Source organism: Rhinolophus sinicus, linkage group LG01, assembly GCF_036562045.2.
Source record: "Rhinolophus sinicus isolate RSC01 linkage group LG01, ASM3656204v1, whole genome shotgun sequence".
Taxonomy (NCBI): domain Eukaryota; kingdom Metazoa; phylum Chordata; class Mammalia; order Chiroptera; family Rhinolophidae; genus Rhinolophus; species Rhinolophus sinicus.
The window spans coordinates 197,151,787-197,172,787 of NC_133751.1; the positions used below are offsets into that span (position 1 = coordinate 197,151,787).

Below are 21,001 nucleotides of genomic sequence, written 5' to 3' on the forward strand. Positions count from 1 at the left end.
GAGCTCTCACCTTCTCTGCTAAAACTACCCCCTCCACGCATCCCACTGCAGCGGCTCTGGTCTTGCTCTTCCCCAGACACAGCACGCTCACTGCCATCTTGGAGCCTTTGATTTAGCGGTTTTCACTGCCTGGGATCTCTTCCCTTGATTTCCACTTAGCTGTCTTGCTTACTGAACTTCAAATTCCTTGTACATGTATCACCCTGAACTCTTTATTTGGCCAGTTGCCCCCCCCCCCCAAGCATTCTCCATTTCTAGTAACCTACTCTTTTTCTTTCCTCCTTAGTATTTATTACCTCTGGCATACTGTATAAATTTATCTATTTAATAGCCCTATTGTTTATTGTCTCCCTCTGCAAGAAGGTAAACTCCACCAGAGCAGCGATCTTTGTTTTGTCCACTGATATGTTTTCAAGAATCTAGAATAGAATCTGTACATGGTAGGCATTCAATATTTTTTCAGTGAATAAATTGTATCGTGTCAATAAAAACACAATAGACATGATACCATATGCATTATATATAGTATACAGTTGTATTTCAGTGCTTGGAAAACTGAAAATTCCCTAATGCAAAACTCTCCATGCTCTAGTCATGGTATATAACTCGCATTTACATATGGGTAAAAACACTGAAAATTCAAGTCAGTACCCCCAAACATGGCCAAAAATCTGAATATGCTTACTGGAGTGGGTGAGTGTAAAACCACCTTAAATGTGTCCAAAGGAAAAATCTCAAGGAAAACTCTGGAGTGGAGGTAGGGGGAGGGGCTAGGTGGGCAGGAACATGGAGAGTCTGAAGGAAAATGATGAGGACCATGACCCATTAGCTGCAGGCTCCTGGAGTAGCCTTACGGAAAGGAACTTGTTTCAAAGAAGCTCCTCATCTGTCCTGTTGTCCTGTGTCCACATTACTTCTCTTGCTTGGGGTGGGGTGGGGTGCAGTCTGCGTGTGTCTCCCAAGTAAGGAATTCAGACTCCAGTGGCCCGTTGTTCAGGGTACTGTCGCTGTGTAACAAATCACTCCACACTTAGTATTTTAAAACAACCACTTTATTTTGTTCACAATTGTGTGGGTCAGGAATTCAAGAAGCGCTCATGGGGGTAGTCCTGCTGTTGCAGTCACTTGTCGGCTGGGTCTGCAGCCATCTGAAAGCTCAACCAGGCTGGACATTCAAGATGGCACACTCACATGGCTGGTAGTTACTGCTGGCTGTCAGCTGGAGGCTCAGCTCTGCTGCCGACCAGAACGCCCGGTGGTCTCAGGCAGCTGGTTTCCCTCAGAAAACCAGGTGCAAGCCGCGTGACAATTTGTGACCTAGCCTCAGACACTGCACTGTGTCACTTCTGCCATGTTCTATTAGTGAATCACTAGGGTGGCTCAGATTCAGGGGAAGAAAACATAAATCCCACCACTCAATAAGAGGGCATAAGAATTTGCAGAAATATTTTAAAACCACCATACCCACCAAACATGAAGCTGCCAAGTGGACCTGTCTTAAGTACGTCTTATGCTGATCAGACTCCCAGAACTAGTGGTTGATGTTTTAGAAAAATAGGAAACATCTCATTATAGCCCTTGTGTACTTAGCCTCTAGGACCTCTCTACACTTTCCTCAGGGTGCTCCATTCAGCCTCTGGAAATTGTTAACAGTAGCTTGGCAGGTAGAATGGCATGGGTAGAAATGATGGGGGATGCGGGAGGAGCCGCTCTAAACTGTTTCACTAGACTCACTTTCTAAGAAAATTCGCATGCGTTCCTTTTCATCTGCGCAGGGCACCCAAATTGTACACATACAAGCACCAGTATTTATTAAGTGCTTACTATGTGCCTGGCACTGGGTTCAAGGCTATTGTACGTACAAATCCCCAGTTCTCAGAGAAGTTACAGGGAGGAAAACAAGAAGTGTGGCTGGACAGGAGTAAGCGAGGAGAGCATCACAGATGTCAGGGAGGTAATGAGGGACCATTTAGAGCTCGGGCTCCTCCTGTAAATGGGACAGGAGCTGTGAGGGTTTTGTGTACAGGAGCGGCATGATCTGAGACATGTTTTAACAGGTGTGTTGAGATCAGGCTGCTAGGGCCGGGGAAGGATCAAGCAGACTGGTTAGCAGGCTACTAGAACAGTCCAGCTGACAGTGGGCTGGACTGTGGTTAATAGCAGCTGAATGGTGAGAGGTGGCTGTATTGGGATACATTTTGAAGGTTTGGGTTTGTGTCTGCAAGCGTGCCTATGTTTTCAGTGCACGTTTGCAACTTGAGATGCATTTGATAGATTAATGGCAGATGTGATTCCTGCAGCCAGAGATACTATCAGATGTCATGTCCAACAATAAAATGCAAGAAATACAAAAGTACATTACTCACTTAGAAATAAAGTCCCCCAAATCACTTAGGAGTTTTTACACAAGTAAATCCAGAAATGAACAAATTTCTGTTTGACCATATTCTCTTTCCTCTCCCTTTCTTCCTCTTTTTAATACCACACAAGGTTTATTCAACCAGATGTTGCTACTTATTTATAGAAGTTGCTGCTCTCCAGTGAGTTCCTCTAACTCCAGGTAACAGCTCAATGAAGTGCACATAACACAGCTTTTTACCTATTCAATCTAAATGTGGCATTGTTGAAGGATGGGAAGAAACCGACCTAGGTTTGCTCTCCAATCTATTGAATAAATGAATGAAACACAGAAAAGATTTAGAGAATCAAGGGTTAATAAAGCCTTTAGGTTTGAGTTGGTTTTGTGTGATGAGCACTGAGGATACAGACATAAAGGCAGGTCTACCTTACAGGGGCTCTCAGAGGAGAGAACCTCTTAGCAGGCCATTACCATGTATGTGTCAACTGTCGTGTGAGTTAAAGCTCCTGGCAGGTCCAGAAGAATGCTTCAAATACACTTGCAAAAGTTCAAATATAATTTTCCTTTCTGTGACTAAAGGTATCTTGAATTCAACAAATTGTGAAATCAAGAAAATTATGCCATCACAGAATTAACTGAAAGAACCCACAGCTATTGAAATATCTAGTTGTTTCCCATTATCTTGACAAAACATTGCATTTACTTAATAAGGGAATGATACCTGTAATTCTGAAATATTAAAATCATGTGACTTTATTAGTTGGGTTTGATTTTCATGGAGGAGTCTGCAGGCTATTGGCTATCCCTGAGTGTTATAGGAATTGATGACAATCCCTGTTTGAGGGCAGGTTTAAGTAATAGTCCCTTAGAGTATCACAAGTTCAACAGTCATACTTAAGAAGAGTGATTCCTAAGTTATTTTAATTCATTATCTTGATCTTGGGACACCTCTACATTCTTTACTGTGTGTTAATGTAATCTATTTCAAATAAAAACAAATTCACTTTCTAAAAGACATTTTCTAAGAATTTCAAAATGAAAAACTAGTGGAGTAACATAAAATAGACTAAGGATCACTGCTCTTTAGAATGCATGGGAAACGAATGATTCCAGGGGGAAAAAATGCCCCTCTTGATCTAAAACTCTACAGTGTGGGAAAATTTGCTATACTACCATTGCCAATGGTGTAAAGAAATCCCTATTACTTTATCTTTCTCCAGAATGTTAAATTCAGGATCTAAAGTTTCTTAAAATATGGAAGTGCCAGCTGGGAACTAGATAAAGGAGGATGGGCTTTGAGGTCGGACAGACCAAAGTTTGAGTCTTCCATTTTTCACTTGGGTTTGACCTGGAAGTTTTCTCTCTGGCTCCATTTCTATATTACAAAAGATGAGACTGAACGTCAAGAAGGTGGTCCCAGAACGTATTACTCAACTTTCGTGAGAAATCCTATGTTATCAATACGAATAAGGGATGGTTTGTATGTGTAGTGAAAAGACTGACAGCGATCTCAGCACAGTCAAGGAGACTCAGGGACTGAAAGTGCTAGAAGGGAAAGAAAGCTGTAACTCAGGTACCTGCGTCACCCACCTGAGAATGTTTTTACAAATAGACGGTAAACTGGGTGAAACCTAAAAAGGGAAAGCCAGAAACAAAAACTTGCTGGTGTGTTTCCACTTTCCAAGTAAAGAGAGACCAGCTGACTCTCCAGCACCCTTGGCAATGAGCATGTCAGGTTGTCATGATGGCATCAAGGTCATCCAGCCGACCTTTCCTCCTGTGTCATTGTCCTTGAAGCAGCCTTCCAATGACAACTTGGGTTCTATTTAGACTGTCCTACAGAAACTGGGGTCTGCTTGACAGATAGAATTCTCATTGTAATTTAATAAACTGGAATTCCATAAATTAAGACACCAAGATATGCCTTTTTGTTACCTAGTCAAAGGAACAAATCAAGTGTTGGCAATGGTGTGAGGATATTAGCAAACAAAATAAAAAGAAAAATTACAAGATGCAGATTCTTTGATCTAGCAATTCCCATTTCTAAGAATTTATTCTAAGAAAATAATTGGAAAAGTGGGTAAAGATGAACACAGAACACATGCTGAGTTCAGTATTTCTAAATATTTAGTGTTTCAATTAAAATTATAAATTCTCTAAAACTGTATAATCGAATTTCAACATAGGATTTGGGAAATGAATAATGGTTTAGCCACGTAAAGGAACAATGCAATGCTGCTGCCCAGGCTACATTATGCTGTAGGTAAAACACATACACACATACCCCTACCTCAGTAGCCTGACACAAAAAATGACCTCTCATCAGAAGTCTACTGCAATTGGGTTCCACGGGATGGTTCAGTCATGCTTCTCTACCAACATGTGCTTCTGTGACCACCATGGTAGAAACAGTCGTGGCTGAGTCTCTCACCTCCAATTAAATGCTTCCGCCTGCACTTCATTGGCTAAAACAAGTCACGTGGCCTGACCTAACCTCAAAGGGCGGGACACCGGCACCACCAGTCAGTGCAGCTAGAACCGCGGAGCTCATGTCCGCTGCACCTATGTCGCAACTACAGATGCGACCATGGAGCTCTATTTTTTAACACGGCAAACTATCCATAATGTATCAAGTGGGAAAAAAGTATGGCCCCATTAAAAATATATCCCATGAGCATGTTAAATATGCATACATACACTTGAAAACTACATTGGAAAGGTATATAGCATAGGTTTAGCAGTGTTTTCTCTGGGTGGCAGGACTAGGGGTTTTTAAAAAATCTTTTTGATAAAACTTTTTGGTATTGTCTTCTAAATTTGCTTTTCTTTTTATTATAATAATAAACATATTTTGATGATGAGAGAAAATAAAGCTATATCCCTTTTAAATAGCACAGTAAACTTCCATTCTGGTTCCTAAATCAATCTCTTATCAGTTAATCTGAGGAATCACTTCCCCTAGGTCAGAACCACCCTGTATATATTGATAAAACAGCTGGTGCAGTGGAGACTAGGGCACAGATCATGGTGTCTCTTCATAGTTTGGTACACTCTGAGGGCCTGGATGTCCTGAGCCGCTGGCTCTAGGGCGCCACAAATTTCAAAAGAGAAAATACCCACTCCTCTTGCGTAAAACACTCTTTGCACATTAGCACATTAAGGCAGGTGGTGTGGGGAAGGCGTGTGCTTTCAAGTCAGACAGGATCTTCTTGGTTTTCTCATCTGTACACAGGGACAATAAAGCCTGGCAGAAGTGTGGCCAGGATTGAATAATATGACACAGGTAGAGCACCCAGCACCCAGAGGATGCTAAACATGGTAGCTACTATTATAACCCTGCATCCAGATCAAACGTAACAAAAGCTAAATTAGGCAATAGAGTAACAAGCAAGAAACATTTTATTGTACGCATATTCTCAAAAAACCCCACAAAAACAGGACCCACAAATAGGAGCAAAGGACAAAGTTTTCTAGCGCTCTGGGATAGTCAGGGTACCATAGCTCATAGAAACATAGCTAGTACAGGGACAAAATATACTAACCAACAAATAAACTTCAACTTGCCCAAAGAGTTATTATATAATAAACTGCAGAAAATAGAGTAAGCATTCAATAATCTGCTCACAATTAACAATTAAGCAATAGACACTGGAATAAATGGAGCATGTATTACTTATTTGTTAAACCTTCCATTTATAATGAGCAGATGGTTTACCACTAGTGGTAACTGGTTTCTTCCATTTTAAGAGACGCCAGATCCAGTAACAGAAGTAGAATGCAATTTAAAGAAAACTTTTTAGAAAACATCTTGGATCTGAGCCACTGCTGTGTTTATTACATACGTAGGCAAGTTTCAACAGTTTAAAAATGTGGAAATTAATAAACTGAATTATCTAGGGGGAGAACAAAGTGACATATTCTAGAGCAACATATTTTGTTTATATCGTCTAGGTGGCAGGGCAGAACTACAACATAGCAATACAATGAAATGAATAATGTTTCCACCTAATGCCATGGGGGTATTTGTATCACTCCCACTAATAAAGGGCAATGTAAAAACATGTTTAAAATGAAGAATTGGCATTTCTTATCCCATACACACTAGATCTAAATATAAACATAAGGATTTTCTCTAACATTCTGTACTTCTTCATCCCTATTTGTATAAACTAGCATGAGTATTCAGGAATGGAAAACCAGCAAATGTTAGTTGAAGAACTATTTTAAATGACCCGTTTAAGAGTAATGCAGTCAAAATAAGGCAATAACTACAAGCCTAGCTATACTTCCCTTGTGTGCCCAGTTAGTAAAATTGAGAAAATAATTTTTGCCCACTTCTTTAAAAAAATATTACCCCATTTGCTATCTAGTGTGTGACAGAGACAAGACGAGACTGCCATGTGTGTTGTCCAACAGGAAAATGATAGCAGGCTCAGGTGGAAAGAAAACTGTACTGAGACATTCTCCTTTCCTTTGCCGGATACCACGCTCCAATTCTTCCTTAACTATACATTGCTTCCTTGATTACTATTAGCTTGGCCCCTTACGAGGCACTACAACAACCTTATAGTCTCTACGGAACACGGAAAAAATTCTTTTCATTAAGAAAAGAATTCTTAACGAAAATAATTTTTTTAAATAAAGAGAAGTCTGAAAGCGATGGCGAGTTCTTGGCAGCTGTGATGTTCTGCTCAGTCGACCACAGACATTTAAAAAAAAGCACATTTCACAGAACAAAGGAAAACAAAACCCCAGTTCAGCACTCTTCGACGTGGCAAGGAATCGGTCATAGTCTATGTTCCTCTCAGGACTTTGTAAAGTCCCCAGGATAGCACCTTTGTGTGGGCTGGACCAGCAACAGAACTCGAGTTAACATTCAACGTTGCCATTTAAAAGTTACCATCACTCAACTTTTCCTCCAGACTAGGTGAGTAATGTCCATTTTGCAAAAAGCCTAGGAAAAGTTTCTGAAGGAAACATCTTTTTAGGTGACATAACACAAAGATTACCAGGAGCAACAAAACCCTTCATTCTTATTTCAGAAGGCAAGTCAGCTGGCAATGCAGATCATTCGAACACAGGACGTGCCCGGCCTCCTTCCCTTCCCTCACTGTGTGTCACTTGGCCATTTTAGTTTCACTGCCTGTCAAACGTTAGAGTCCCTCTTAGCTGTTGTTAAAAAACAGATTTAGTGCCTTAGTTGTATCATATAGAATGACCATGTGGTCTTGATGTGATCTCAACACAGTAACGCCGTGGTGAGTTTGCATCAATATCCATTAGTAAGACCAACAAAAATACTGCTGCTATTTTAAAGTTTGTCTTTAAAAAAGTAGGCTGCTCTCTACTCACTTCCACAGTCTTAAAGTAATAGATTCATGTGCTATTGTTAAAAACAAATAATCAAACCAATAAATATTTGAGTATTAAAAGTAGGCTCCCCGTCCCCCACCTCTTCCTATCCCGGTACTAAAGTGGCCAAAACCCTTTCAAACACCATTTGATACAACAGATTTTGCAAGTTCTTATGAAAGCAAGTCACAAGTTGGGAATGGCGGTTACTGCTCTGGGTTACCAATTTCCTTCTGTGAAACGTTAATAATATTAGTTACGACTGTTAAGTCAACATAGTTTAAAACGCTTTGGAGTTCTTGCCTGAGGTGTATATTAAATTGCCACAATACCACAGGGGCTCATCTTGGATCTAGAAATGGAGCATGTCTGGTAGGAGCACTGGGCTGCTCCATGGAACAGACATTTCCCATCACACTCCCACGGGGAGCTGGGTTTTCCATCAGTCGGTACTAACTGCAACGAGAAAAATCAGGCGGCTCGTGTGACTCCCATGGTAGCAGCACCATTAAAACGTTTTGTCCTCAGAGCACATGTGCGGGGAAGCGAAGAATGTGCCTGGGTTAGGACAGAAACGCCACAACTCACAACTGTGAAGGGTCGCCCATGGCGTACTGACCAGCAGGAGAAACAAGTGAGGCAGGCTGCACACTTAGTGCAGAGAACGGCGCTAACTGAAGACAACAGGTACCTTGGAAAAGTTTGTCAATAACTAAGTGTAAAGCATAGTCACATCCTGCCAGTACACAAGGAGAGATCTCTGGGTTCTTAAGTTCCTACTGCACCCCTCAAGAAAGAGAGAACAGGCTCTCCTTCCCCCCACTCCTGCTCCATCAACAGAGAGCCCAGGAGCCCCTGCTGGGCCAGCAAGTCTGAGGGGAAGTGTGTGTTTGAACTCGCAACTGCTTTAAGACAGTTCCAGGCATTAACTTTTTTGTTCAATATATTTTTCTCTAAAACTCCATTTGCTAGATGAATCTTTTAGTACATATTAGCTCACTGTTTGTGAGGAAGTTTCGTTGCAGGAATTCCATTCCTCCGGGAACCACTCCAGGTGAACCTTTACCATGTCAGTCACTCCCACAGGTAGCTCCACAAATGCCCCCAAACACACCTTTATGCATTTTCTTTTAAAAAAATGTTGATCTGTGTTTAAGTGGCTCCTGTCTGTTCAGGTGACAGTCACTGTGGCGCTCCAGGGAAAGACTGCATTGGGTGCAGGTGGCCGTGGGAGGTGCAGACCTTGCCCAGCTCCCGGATCATTGTGGGGAAAAGCCGGTTGCCAGACTGCAGCCCACCACAGGTGTCATGTCCCATATCTGCAAGAAATAAGATGCAGAAGGCAGCACTGGTCACCTGGTCTAACGGTGAGACCAACACCGAAATAGCCATTAAACTGGAAAAGGGATCCAAAGGACTCATTCTCTTCTCTCACTGCAAAATCTCAAGGTCACAGTGATAAAACAACGCAGTTCACCAAAACGTGACGGAAACTTTTAAGTAGTATCTCAACATGTGCAAGTTCCATCGTAATAATGCTTTACCATAAATTTAATTTTATTTTAAAACAAAGTCCACTAGGAAAAAGCCCGTTTGTTTTTAAATTATGAAATAAAATACGTCATAGTTTCACAACCCAAGAGTGGTACAAAGCATAAAACAATTCCTTTCAGCTTCAGTGTTAATGGCCCAGGGACTTAATGAAAAAGTGTGGTTACTTCTTTCACCAGGAAATCTGCTGCCTGGGATGAAAGGGATGACTAGAGCAAGGGGTCGGACAAGGCCCTGGCCCGCTGTGGGGGAAACCTTGGGCTCAGCCAAAAGCTGGGGGGGGCAGGGGGGATAGTAGGGGGGAGGAGCGGTGCGCCAGGCCTGATGGATAGGGCAGAGGGAAGTGCCCCGGGGACTGGGTGGGAAGTACAGGACTCATAAGCACACAGTTAGTTACTCAGGGTTTTCAATGGGCTAGAGGTTGCTTATGAAAAGAAAGGCAAGCTTGCCAATCAGAAAGCAAGAGTGGACTAGAAATGTCTTATGCCCGTTCATAGCGCGACGAAGAAGCAATCTGCAGAGACGCTAACTGGAACAATTAGCGGGTTACCTTTACAACACGGTCGGTCCCACAGGTCACCATCAGTCCCCTAGCAACGTCCATGGACATGTGGGAAATGTTATGTTTTCCTTCATGAAAGGTTGCTAGAGACGTCCGACTAACAAAGACAAAAGAGACCATTTAAAACTCACCTGACTGTACCTAGAGCTAAAGATACATTTTCTTAGAACATAAAGGAAATACAGTTGCCCTTGAACAGCACGGGTGTGAGCTGCATGGATCCATTTATACGTGGAATCTTTCAATCAATACATACAGGACTGCAAATGTATTTTGTCTTCCTTATGGTTTTCTAAACAGCATTGTCTTTCTTCTAGCTTACTTCATTATAAGAATACAGTATATAATGCATGTAACACACAAAATGTGTGTTAATTGACTATATCATCAGTAAGGATTCCGGTCAACAGTTGGCTGTTAGTCAAGTTTTGGGGGAGTCAAAAGTTATACGTGATTTTCCACTGCGTGGCACTTAACCCCAGCATTGTTCAAGGGTCTGTCATACTTACAATAATAGCGTGGCTGCAGTGCTGAAAACTAACTTTATATAATTAAAGGATGAGGAAAGCATGATAGAAGTTGCAAGACTGTTTTAGAAAAGATTTATAAAACTCCCCCAAATGACTGATTTTTTTTTTCTTTTTTTTTAGTGGAGAGGTCATATATTCCCAGACATAAAAACAAGCACCTTTAATATAGAAGAGAAACTGCATTGCGTGAGCTCGTACAGCACAGGCAAAACATTCCTCCGAAGGCTGCAGTTCCCCCATCCCTCTCCAGCATCCAGAGAGCAGCCTCTCTTACAGAGCTGCCCCACACTCACTGAAGCCCACTGCCCGAGCCTCCACCACATGCTCGCGGACCGACACCAGTGGTGCCCACCAGCTTTCCAACTTGGGCCTCTGCCAAGGTTTGCCTGTCTCCTCCTTTCAAAGATGATTCAAAGGGAAAGGAAATAAAAGAATGGTTCTACCCCAATGGATCTGCCTGAGTCGGGACAGAATGAGGATAGATTTGTCTCACACACAAACAGTTATGTAAGAACAGTTACTAGATCAGATTTCGGTGGAAGAAAACACATTTGTCTCTTAGGGTTTTCCCAGTCATTAAATTTCCATGCATGTGTGAGCAAAGGTAGGAGCACTGGATGCTTCTGGAGAGAGCCGGCTCAGCCCCTGCATCAGGGTGTGATGGCCTTGACCGTGCACAGCACCCTGGGGCTCAAGGATGTCCACTGACTGTTGGGCTGGTCAGACTCAGTGTCTGGGAGAAATTTGTCTTAAGTCATAAGGCCAGGGCAGAATCCTCTTAGAAATCATTTATGAAATTGGGAAGACACAAATAGAAGTCCATCCGTGTTGCTGAGGCTCTTCCCATTTCAGGTGCACAGTAAGACAGATAAGCAAACACTCACTCCTCGTCTTTGATGGAGTCGTAACAGGAATCGCACATGCGGACTTGGAACTCGAAACCCATGACGGGGTAGCTGGAGCGCTTGCTGCTGCACTTCCCGCAGACAGCCTGCCCGCATTTCCTGCAGTGATGCTTCAGCAGGACCGGAAGGAAGAAAAGCAGGACTTTAACTTTTGCTGCAATGCACCTGGTTTCCCTTCAGAGAATGGGAATGGGAGTGGGGAACATTTGCCTTGAATTATAATCACCCCAATTCACTGTAACAACACGCAAAAGGTAGACAATTTTAACATTTGTCAAGGATTTCCAAACAACCCCACTTTGTCAAATGCTGCTTTTTGTTCATTCACGTTATCTTATCTGTCTTGATGTCAACAAAATTGTTAAAACCAACTTCAAGTTAATTTAGGAGCTTAAATGACTAGAGATTTGGGGAAGGAAAAATATACTCCTCTGTCAAAGAAAAGTTCTGAAATAAACTTGAACGTAATATGCCCTCATTAAGAAACAAATATCCATCATCAAATGTTTCATGATTTCTTTTTGTATTTTAAATTGTGACTCTGGAAATAAGCTTCAAGAACATTCTAAAATAGTCCACTTATTATTACTGATTTTGACATATTCTTTTGCCACTGAAAGTTTAGTGGCCTGTACGCTTCCTGGCTCCTCGATTAATTTGTAAGAGTAAAATTAATTTCTTGGTGCTTTGTTTAGAAGTAGGGACGAGTTCACCCATCAGTGACAACTCACTAGTTACCACAGACATGCACGGTGAGAGCTGGGCCACTGAAAGACTCCAGGGGCGATTGCAGGCCATTAGAATATTATGAGTGCTAAAATAATTCCTGCGCTACCAGCCAGTCTCATGTTAGACCTTGCTGGAGAATAGCTTTGTAAGTAAAATCAAAGAACGTTTATTAACACACAAATTTTAGGCCAATCCTTCATAGAGGCGTAACCAGTAATACGAGGAATAAAATCAGCATTCTTTTTACTTACCTGCATAAATTCATATTCAACCTGAGTGAGTGGCTACCTTCAAGGCTGCTGTAGAAATATATATATTTTTGTAGAACTTTAGTATTACATGAATACCTAGTGATAAGAGCATCTTTAAAATCTACAGGCTATTTGGGGCATGTTTCTTTAAGTTAAAAAATTTAAAAAACAGTACTTGAAACACGCTAAAATATCCCTGGTATACTTATATGGAACAATTTATGAACAATCTAAAATTCTTAGTGTAAGAGCATTCCAGGGAGGGCTAAATTGTTACTTCGTATCTGTTTGTGAAAGCATATGGCTTGTATCCATAATTCATTCACATTTTTAGTGTGAAACACTGACTTTAACAATTAATAGTCCTAAAGTGAAAGATCTGTATATATTTACAACTAGGCTCTCAGGTTTTCTCTGCACCCCTGTTCTTCCAGTGCAGGACAAGCAATGGAATAGTTAGGTAATAGTCTCACTGGCCCCAGGAAATGGGGCCATTTCTCATTATTAGTCACACACAATGAAAGTGAGATCCAAAAAGTAGGAATTAATAGCATTTATAGGGAAAAGTGTGATTCCAAACAAAATGACAGGTTAATTACACAAAAAATGAAATTTACGATTAGCCCAGTGGGGATTCAATGCTGGCTACTCACCTGTCTGAGCCCCAGTGTCTTCGTGTCCCACATCTGCTTTATATTCCAGAAAAAGGGCTGCTCACATTTCTGACAAGAATCACTTTCCAACCACTGAGGAGCCTGGGGGAGGAGGAGGTCAGAGCCAACATCAGTGCAGCTGTATGCTTATTTTAGTTTTTCAGAAATTAATACAATAGTGCTACACCTTGAGGAGGGTAGCATTTTTAAAAATATTCCATATATTACAGCCGTTGCCATATTCAATATTATGTTTGTTTTGAGTAATCTTCATAATTTTAGTAATGTTTATGGGATTGTTCAATTATTAATTTATAGGTAAGAGGGAGTAATTCAATGTTCATTGTGAACTCTTAGAGCTGACTTTTTATATTTCTTTTTTAATGCCGAAGTTGTTTGAAACATATATCTGGTTGAGTAAAACAAAACAAAACAAAACAAAACAAAACAAAACACCCCCCACAACAGTTGTTGCCAAATCCGGCGAGCTACCACTTGGGAAGGCTGTGGGGTCACTAAACTGACTAACAGGGGAGGTCTTCTGGGTGGGTATCATGTCAGACAGACTTGCCAGCCCCCCCCCCCCGCGCCCCAAGTGGGCCCACAGTCTGCCCACAGATGTCATGCTAGCAGTGCACGCTCTCTGTACTGTAATTCTTTATAAACATTTCTTTTCCCCCCACTAACCTATAATACGAGTTACTCATTGGTCTTATTCATCCTTACATTATATACACCCTGTCATGGAGTAGGTTTCTCAATCAATTTTGTTGAAACAGGGAAATTAAAGTCTTGAAATTGTTGGAAACTTAGAAAATATATTTCTCTAAACAAAATATTACAAGTTGTACTCAATTACAAGATGAACCCATTAAAAGCCTATTTAACCTCAATCACTTGCCATTATATATACTTACTGCCTACAGAAAATAAAAATAGCAAATACTAATTCCTATAAATGAAACCAAAGATTGTGAGGTTAAAAATAGTCTTTTCTCGATCTTGAAATTTAACACTCAAGAAAAATATCTCTGATAAGAGGGGACGATGCTGGGAGAATCACATAAAACAAATTACACTCACCCTTATAAAACATGCAGTGGGATGGAGAACTTTACAGAGATTCGAAAGGGGACTCTGGGGTTTAAATGATGAGTGTCCCTTGTTCTGTTTCCTATTTTATCAAAACCGTTGGCTTTCCTACTTTTTAATTTAGGTATGTCACTAGAAATATTTCTACGTATGACAGCCATTACAAAGGTCTTCCTTTGGTCGGGGTGGGGGGGCACCCAGAAATTGAATGAAATGGGCTAACAGAGAAGAGAGGTTTCTTTAAATAACTGGGTGAGCGTTGGAAAGGAGAAGGGAGGTCAGAAAGAGTGATAAAGAGATGTGCACCTATGTGAAGAAGATTGCTGTCTGGATGCAGAAGCTGTGATCCGCGACAGAAAGGAGGTTTGGGAATACTGTCTGTGAACAACATCCCTGAGGGATGCAGACAACACGGCAGGCCAGCACAGGGATGTGTAATTGCGGGGGTAAGGAAAGCTGCAATAGTCTTATGCCTGCGACACACGCCAGTGTGGAAAAGTCACGTGGGATGAAACGCTGTAAAAAGTATTCAGGACAGCAGTATTCAAGTATGAGGCTTGGAGGATTCAATGTGTTAACATTTGTGAAGTGTCTGTGTAGTGCCGGGTATACAGCAAGTACTGTACAAGTCCAGGCAGTGTGCCAAGTGTTTTATGGGCCTTATTTTACTGAGTTTTCATCACAACCCTAGGAGATACAGAGCAACATTACCGCCATTTTACAGGCAAAGAAACAGTGGCTCCCAGACTGAAGCAACTGTCTGTGGTGGGCTAGTGGGTGGAGATCCTGAGACCCAGGAGTCCAGCCTGAGTCCCTCCCCTTGTCCATTACACTCTCTGCAGCCTCTGTAAAGGGGTCCTAACCATTTCAACATGTGAGGGTCTCCCAACATGGTTCTGGACTATGACAACCCATAGAACAGAGTCCCTGCCTTCAAGGAGCATAATTCTGTCTAGGGGTTTAGGAAAGAATATTACTTTGCTGAGCTAGAGGGTAGAGGGCACATGGAAGAAAAATACGCTTCAAATAATTTGAGATGAACAAACTGAAAACCCAAATCAGAAATAAGCAGGCTTTTTGGCGCACATTTTCATATCAGAAATACCCATAACTTTGTTTCTTGCAATAAGATTCAGTGTTACGCTGTAAACTCTCATGAACAGTATTCTGTTATGTGGCTATTCTCTAGAGAGAAAAAGTTTTGTTGTGTGCTGAGAAGAGCAAAAGAGAACATTATAATCAAGTATTCTGACTACTTAATTCTCTTTTCTACATCTTGTTCCACTTGCCTAATCCAGACAAAGATGACGTTATAAGAATAACCCCACTGCACTGCTAATCTGCTTTGCACTAATGTATATTATACGTTCTGTGATCTATTAGTTTAAAATAAAGTTCTCTTTTCAAGAGGATTCATCCTAATTATCGTTACTTGCTCATTTATGTTTCACGCCTACTTCCAAAAAGGAGCCCCTCTAATTATGACCTGGTGGGAGACGGATTTGCTTCCTGCTCCCTAGAGTGGTGCTGACAGCCACAGTGGGTTGGACACACTCCAGTCAAATTTCCGCGTGACGCAGAAAGAAATTCCAGGCAAGCACTGTGGGGCTAGAGAATCTGGGGTTCATCCTCTATGCTCTTGCCTAAAGAAGTCCTACAAATTGTACAAAACCCTAACTCAGGGTCAAAATCTTATAAATCATAGGCTGCTTAATTTACACTAATGTTTATTCAGCTAGTAATAAACAACAACAAAATAACAAAACAAAACCTAATAAAAATGCTGCATATTTTTGGCACAAATTCTTTCCCACCAACACTGCCAACCACCGAGACAGATTAGCTAATAGAGCAAGAAGTGTTACCCACCAGCACACATGTGATTTGGGGTAATCTCCCATCAATGACTAAAAGTAAGAGAACTGCCCACACAGGAAGCACCTTGAATGACGGCAGTGTTTTTTCTTTCCCCCAATGTACTGATCAAGTCCACAATCATATAGAAATCCTGCTTCTACTTTCTGGTTTTTTTTCTAAAAGAACTTACCAGGGATAAGAACAGTGGATTGAAATCCAAATTGTTAAACCCCTGAAAGAGCCTCTAGCAGCCACTGGGCACCAATGGTCTCCTTTCTCATGAGCCAGGGAACACAGCCTCTGAGCTTCCCACTCATCGGAGTAAGATTCAAATATGACAGGCCAAGAGGCCAGGAAACAGAACGGTACACTAGCTGTTCTTGATGTATATAACTGGCAGTTGATAAATATAAAACAGTTCAGAAATCTTTGCAGAGAAAGTAAGACACATTCTGCAATATTAAGCCAATGTTATATATGTTTAATAACAAGTTACTCTAAGCCCTACCGAAAGATTTTTAGAAGAGTCAAAAAGAGTAATTAACCAGTAAACATGTAATCAAGATTTCCTCTATTTGACTTGTCTGACGAGGTCACTTAAAAAACAAGCAATCAGTACTTCTCTCTATTATTATTTATAGGGTAACCTAGTTCCTTGACTAGCTTACAAGATTCTCTCAGGCAAGAATCTTTGCGTATAGAACATGGCAGCTACAAAGACTGCAAATGAGTAATGTCACTACTTTTAAAAATACATTGAACCACCTTGATTCTCTCTTTTGTGCTATGCTAAAGACACAGGTTTACTCAGTGATAATCAGACTCAAAGCATTCAGAGGCAACACATAGCAGACAAATGCGGGGGCTGGTGAGAATCCTGCATCCACTGCCACGAGGCACAGCACGCTGACCTACACAGTATATTAGGACGGCATGCTGACCTGTGACGCATCAGGGTGGCACACTGACCTATACACCGCAAGAGGGTGGCACGCTGAACAAATTGTGTGACATCAGGCAACACAGCATGTACTGCAATGCAATATCAATAAACCACTTTTGATGTACATTCACTAAGTTTCCAGACTTCACGGCCACCCTGCTGGTGCTCAATAAATGTTTCTGAAGTTAAATTCTAAGTCCTGAACATCCTTGATACTCTCCTATCTTCTCTGGAATCAACTCTTTTGCTATCTACATCACAGGCTGCTGACGCCAGTGGGAAAGCAAGATAACGCCCGTGCGAGCAAAGATGAGAATGGGGAGCCTGCCTGGAAATCATCTGACATCTATAAAAAGCCTTCAGAATGGACATATCCTTGGCCCAAAGGGTCAATTTTCAGAAATCTGTCTGAAATAAATAATTAAACAATCACACCATGACAAGGTCAAGAATGTTCATGGCAGCATTATTTAAAATAGAAAAAAGAGACTGTATAGGTAGTTAGAGTGAGTGTCTGTCTAAAGAACTGGAAGGACCTTAGAAGTCATCTCATTCAACTATTTCACTTTATGGAAGAGAGAATGGAGATCCATGGAAATTAAGGTACTTACCTAAACAAGGTCTCACAACTAGTTAGTGGCCCAAACGAGTAAGAACTCAGTCTCCTGAAAAGAACACTGTGCCGACGTGGACACAATGGAACTGAACTCAGTGGAAAACAAGCAGGGAACAGAGACATACTTTGCAGAGAAATGCCAGGCACCGAGCTATGTCCCCACGCTAGTCACTGGCACACCTCTCAGTTACTGTAACAGGTGCTGTGAGACCACCACAGTGGGCTGCTCCCTGGGTGCAGACTGTGTCCTGGGTCTGTCCCTTCAGTGTGCTTCCAGGGCTGAAACTCCGCCTACACGCTTAGTCTGTGTGCAGTGCGTATCACTGTGAGGCTCAAAAGAGTAGAGAATGCACCACAAAGTGACACTCAGGACTGTCTTTCCCTCGGTCGGCATTCCCGGCAGGCACTTCCGGCAGGCACTTCCGGCAGGCACTTCCGGCAGGCACTTCCGGCAGGCACTTCCGGCAGGCACTTCCGGCAGGCACTCCCGGCAGGCAGTGCACAAAACCGAGAAGCTGGTCCCTGGGGCTGCCTCCCACTCAGCCTTGGCTTGCTCCTTCTCTTACCTCCTCTCTGCTCACGTCCATGTTCCACACCGCAATCCCACCATCTGAGGAGCAGGAGACGAGCTGCCTTGTGAGCTGCAGGTAACACAGCGCCTGCACCCTGTCACTGCAACACCACACAACAGTCACTTGTCTCATGAGGGAAAACAGAGCAGTGGTCTTCATTGAGGCTCAACTCTCTCCCCTGGTTAGAATCTGCCACTGGCATTTTATCACTGACAATTTGGATTCTGGTATAAATATGGATTCTGGTATAAAATACTTGGCATTCTATAACTTACGATACAGAATGATAGTTTCTATGAAGAAAACACAACTTTTAAGTCAGTCGTTAGGAACTGCAGGTCAGAGGTACGGTGACGACTATGGTTTGCTGGACCAATCACCACAATTTCCACTTCAAGTGCACAAGATTTTCCTACTTGTTCAGAAACAAAGAACAAAGGAGGCCTAACTCCCTCCCTGGAACACGGCCACAGAACAAGCAATCACACACTGTGGAGATCACTAGTACACAAGCACACACGCTCACACACGCTCACACTGACAGGGTGAAGAAATCTGCCCCTTCCTGAAGCCTGTTAGACGGCTCCTCTGGAAGCCCCAGGAAACATCTCCTGACTTGCAGGCTGTGTGGAGAATCTTTCCTCGGCACTTTTCAGCTGGACTCTGCTTACAGTAAACAGGGACAGCCTAACCAACGAGGAGGAAAGGCCTCCTTTTCCTTTCAAGTTTGGACGCAAGAGCCTGAGTATTACAACGTGATAGCTCAGGCAAATACGACTGTCAAACCATACGTTACTTCTTAATGAAATATTTTAGATTTAAGAAAATGACTTAGGCATCCAGTTTGAGAATGGCTTAGTGTCACATTACACGCCATCTTCCACGGTCAAAATCCTCACCTGAGGTCTCTAACCCACGTCAGCCTTAAGCAGATATTTCTGTGGGTTGACTCATTGAGAGAGAAATGTGGGAAGCGTTCCTTCCTACGAAGGAAGAAAACCCTGTGCTCTTTTTTTCTTTTTGCTACAGAACACCAGACACTCATGACTAACAGAAAAACAGTTAAAAGTGGACTCCGTGAACCCTATCAAATGGCTGTCTTCAAAATAATAATGTTTCCCGTGCCTCACCCAAACTCAGATTCTTCCCCCACCCCCATGAATAGTCACGCACTGATGGCCCTGGAGCAGAAGTGTGCGGCCTTTCCTTCCTCCGATGTCCCACATGATGATGCTGTTGTCAGAGGCTCCTGAGAAGAGTAACCGTTGAAGAGGGTCCCACCAGAGGCAGGCGACACTACCTGAGGGGGATGCGGGGGAAAGAGAGAGGCATGTGTGTGTTAAATAAAACTCTACATTAGAACACACACATTTGACAGCTGAAGACTGAACTAGCACCGGCTGAGTCAATAAAACTGTATCTTCGTTGTACAAAGAAAGGGCCATTCAACATTTTATCACGAGTCATAGAGAAGACACAGCACATCCATTATCCGAAGTTGTAAGATTAGGATTTTCAGTTGTACATCAAACTACTTTGAATGCAAAGATATTTAAAGAAATTTTTCCTTGTTCTGTCCTACAAAATCATAAAACACTGTGTATGAAGGGTCAGTTCAGTAAAAGCTTTTGAATAAAAAATAGCTATTAATATTTAATGAGAAAAGGCCATTAAGTTTACTGTGGTCATCTTATATAAGATAAAAACGTGGATTATTCCAGGTCTCTGGGACCTTGCAGGTGGTTTTACTGCAAGATGCCTACATTTAAGAAAATTAAATTTCTAAAAAAAAAAAAAAAAAAAGTCTGTAGGTATATCACACAATTATGCCAGAGAATTTAGGTTAAAAATCCAAACCTTACATTTCGAACTGTATATTGGCTAAACTTATCAAATTTGATAACCTTGGGAAAATCTTTCTACAGATTTCTCTTCCAACAGATCTCTTCATTGTTCCATTGATTGCTGCTTGTCTAGAAAAAAAATTATTAATAATCTTAATAAAATTGAACCAGTCACACAGGCTAATAATATTTTTGGTGGGTATATAGAAAACGGATGAAGCCATATTCAAAAGCAAACAACTGAACTGGTTTCTCACAGAAACTTAAGTAAAAAAAAAAATATTCTGCAAAACTGGTTTCAGGGATAATTCTGCATAAATCCTGACACTGTTTAATCCTATGCCTCATACATTTCAGCTAGAATAGCAGGTAAACATGGTCTTTCCATATGGACACCACTAAGTAGTTACCAGAACACACTCTGACCTAAGCAACCCAGAGACTACTTAAGAGCCTGGGGTCACGAGACCATCAGTCATAAACAGTAAGTGGTGTCTTCAGGGGCTGTGCTTTCCTGCCCAAATCTATTTTAACTAACTGTTCTTCTCTCTCCCTTTTCCTCCACAAGGTCCCGTATCTGATAAGCTTGATTTCACCTAAAGAGATCAGCTAGAATGCATTGAGAACATTTAACCTGTTATACTTAGAACAGTATTTTCATAGAAGTCCATCATTCTTTCTTTTCAACAACTCCCCAATTCTTGAATCTTAACCAGATGGCCTCAAAGCTTCTAATTTGTTACTCAATACAGCTAAATGGGTTTTGAAACCCTTCCATGGAGCCTCACCTACTTATTGCCCTGCAGAAATAATGAAATGCCACTGGTCATTCTTTTCCTTCAGCCCCCACCCAGGAGAGGTTCCCAAGTAGAGGCTGAATCAGCCCGTATTGTTTTTCCCAATTGTATTGATCCACCCGGTCTTGTTCAGTGTCCTAGAAACTGACAAATTAAAAAATAATAATAATAACAACATTCTTCCAAAGGTATTACCATTTAAAAGAAAATGTAAAAGGTTTCTGAAAATAATTTAATTGAAAAAAGTAAACAAAATGGAAAGTATTATCCACAAAGCAATCTAGAATGGATTCTGATAATACAAAATCTATCCCAACACCCTACCTGCACTTAGTTTTCACTCTTTGAGATCTAAATCCTCTGTCTGGTCAATCAAATTGAAATCTGA

General features: G+C 41.6%; 1 protein-coding gene across 1 annotated transcript in view; it reads right to left on the minus strand.

Annotated features, from left to right (window-relative positions):
* Positions 1 to 5,740: 5,740 nt before the first annotated feature.
* WDFY1 (WD repeat and FYVE domain containing 1) overlaps positions 5,741 to 21,001 on the minus strand; it is a 41,681-nt gene continuing 26,420 nt past the window's right edge. Inside the window, exons 7-12 of the mRNA XM_019753682.2 lie at positions 19,146 to 19,272; positions 17,967 to 18,072; positions 12,893 to 12,994; positions 11,239 to 11,369; positions 9,813 to 9,921; positions 5,741 to 9,030 (exon numbers count right to left, since the gene is read on the minus strand). Of these exons, the coding sequence (XP_019609241.2) occupies positions 8,971 to 9,030; positions 9,813 to 9,921; positions 11,239 to 11,369; positions 12,893 to 12,994; positions 17,967 to 18,072; positions 19,146 to 19,272 (635 nt within the window). The 3' untranslated portion in view covers positions 5,741 to 8,970. The remainder of the gene's footprint in view (positions 9,031 to 9,812; positions 9,922 to 11,238; positions 11,370 to 12,892; positions 12,995 to 17,966; positions 18,073 to 19,145; positions 19,273 to 21,001) is intronic.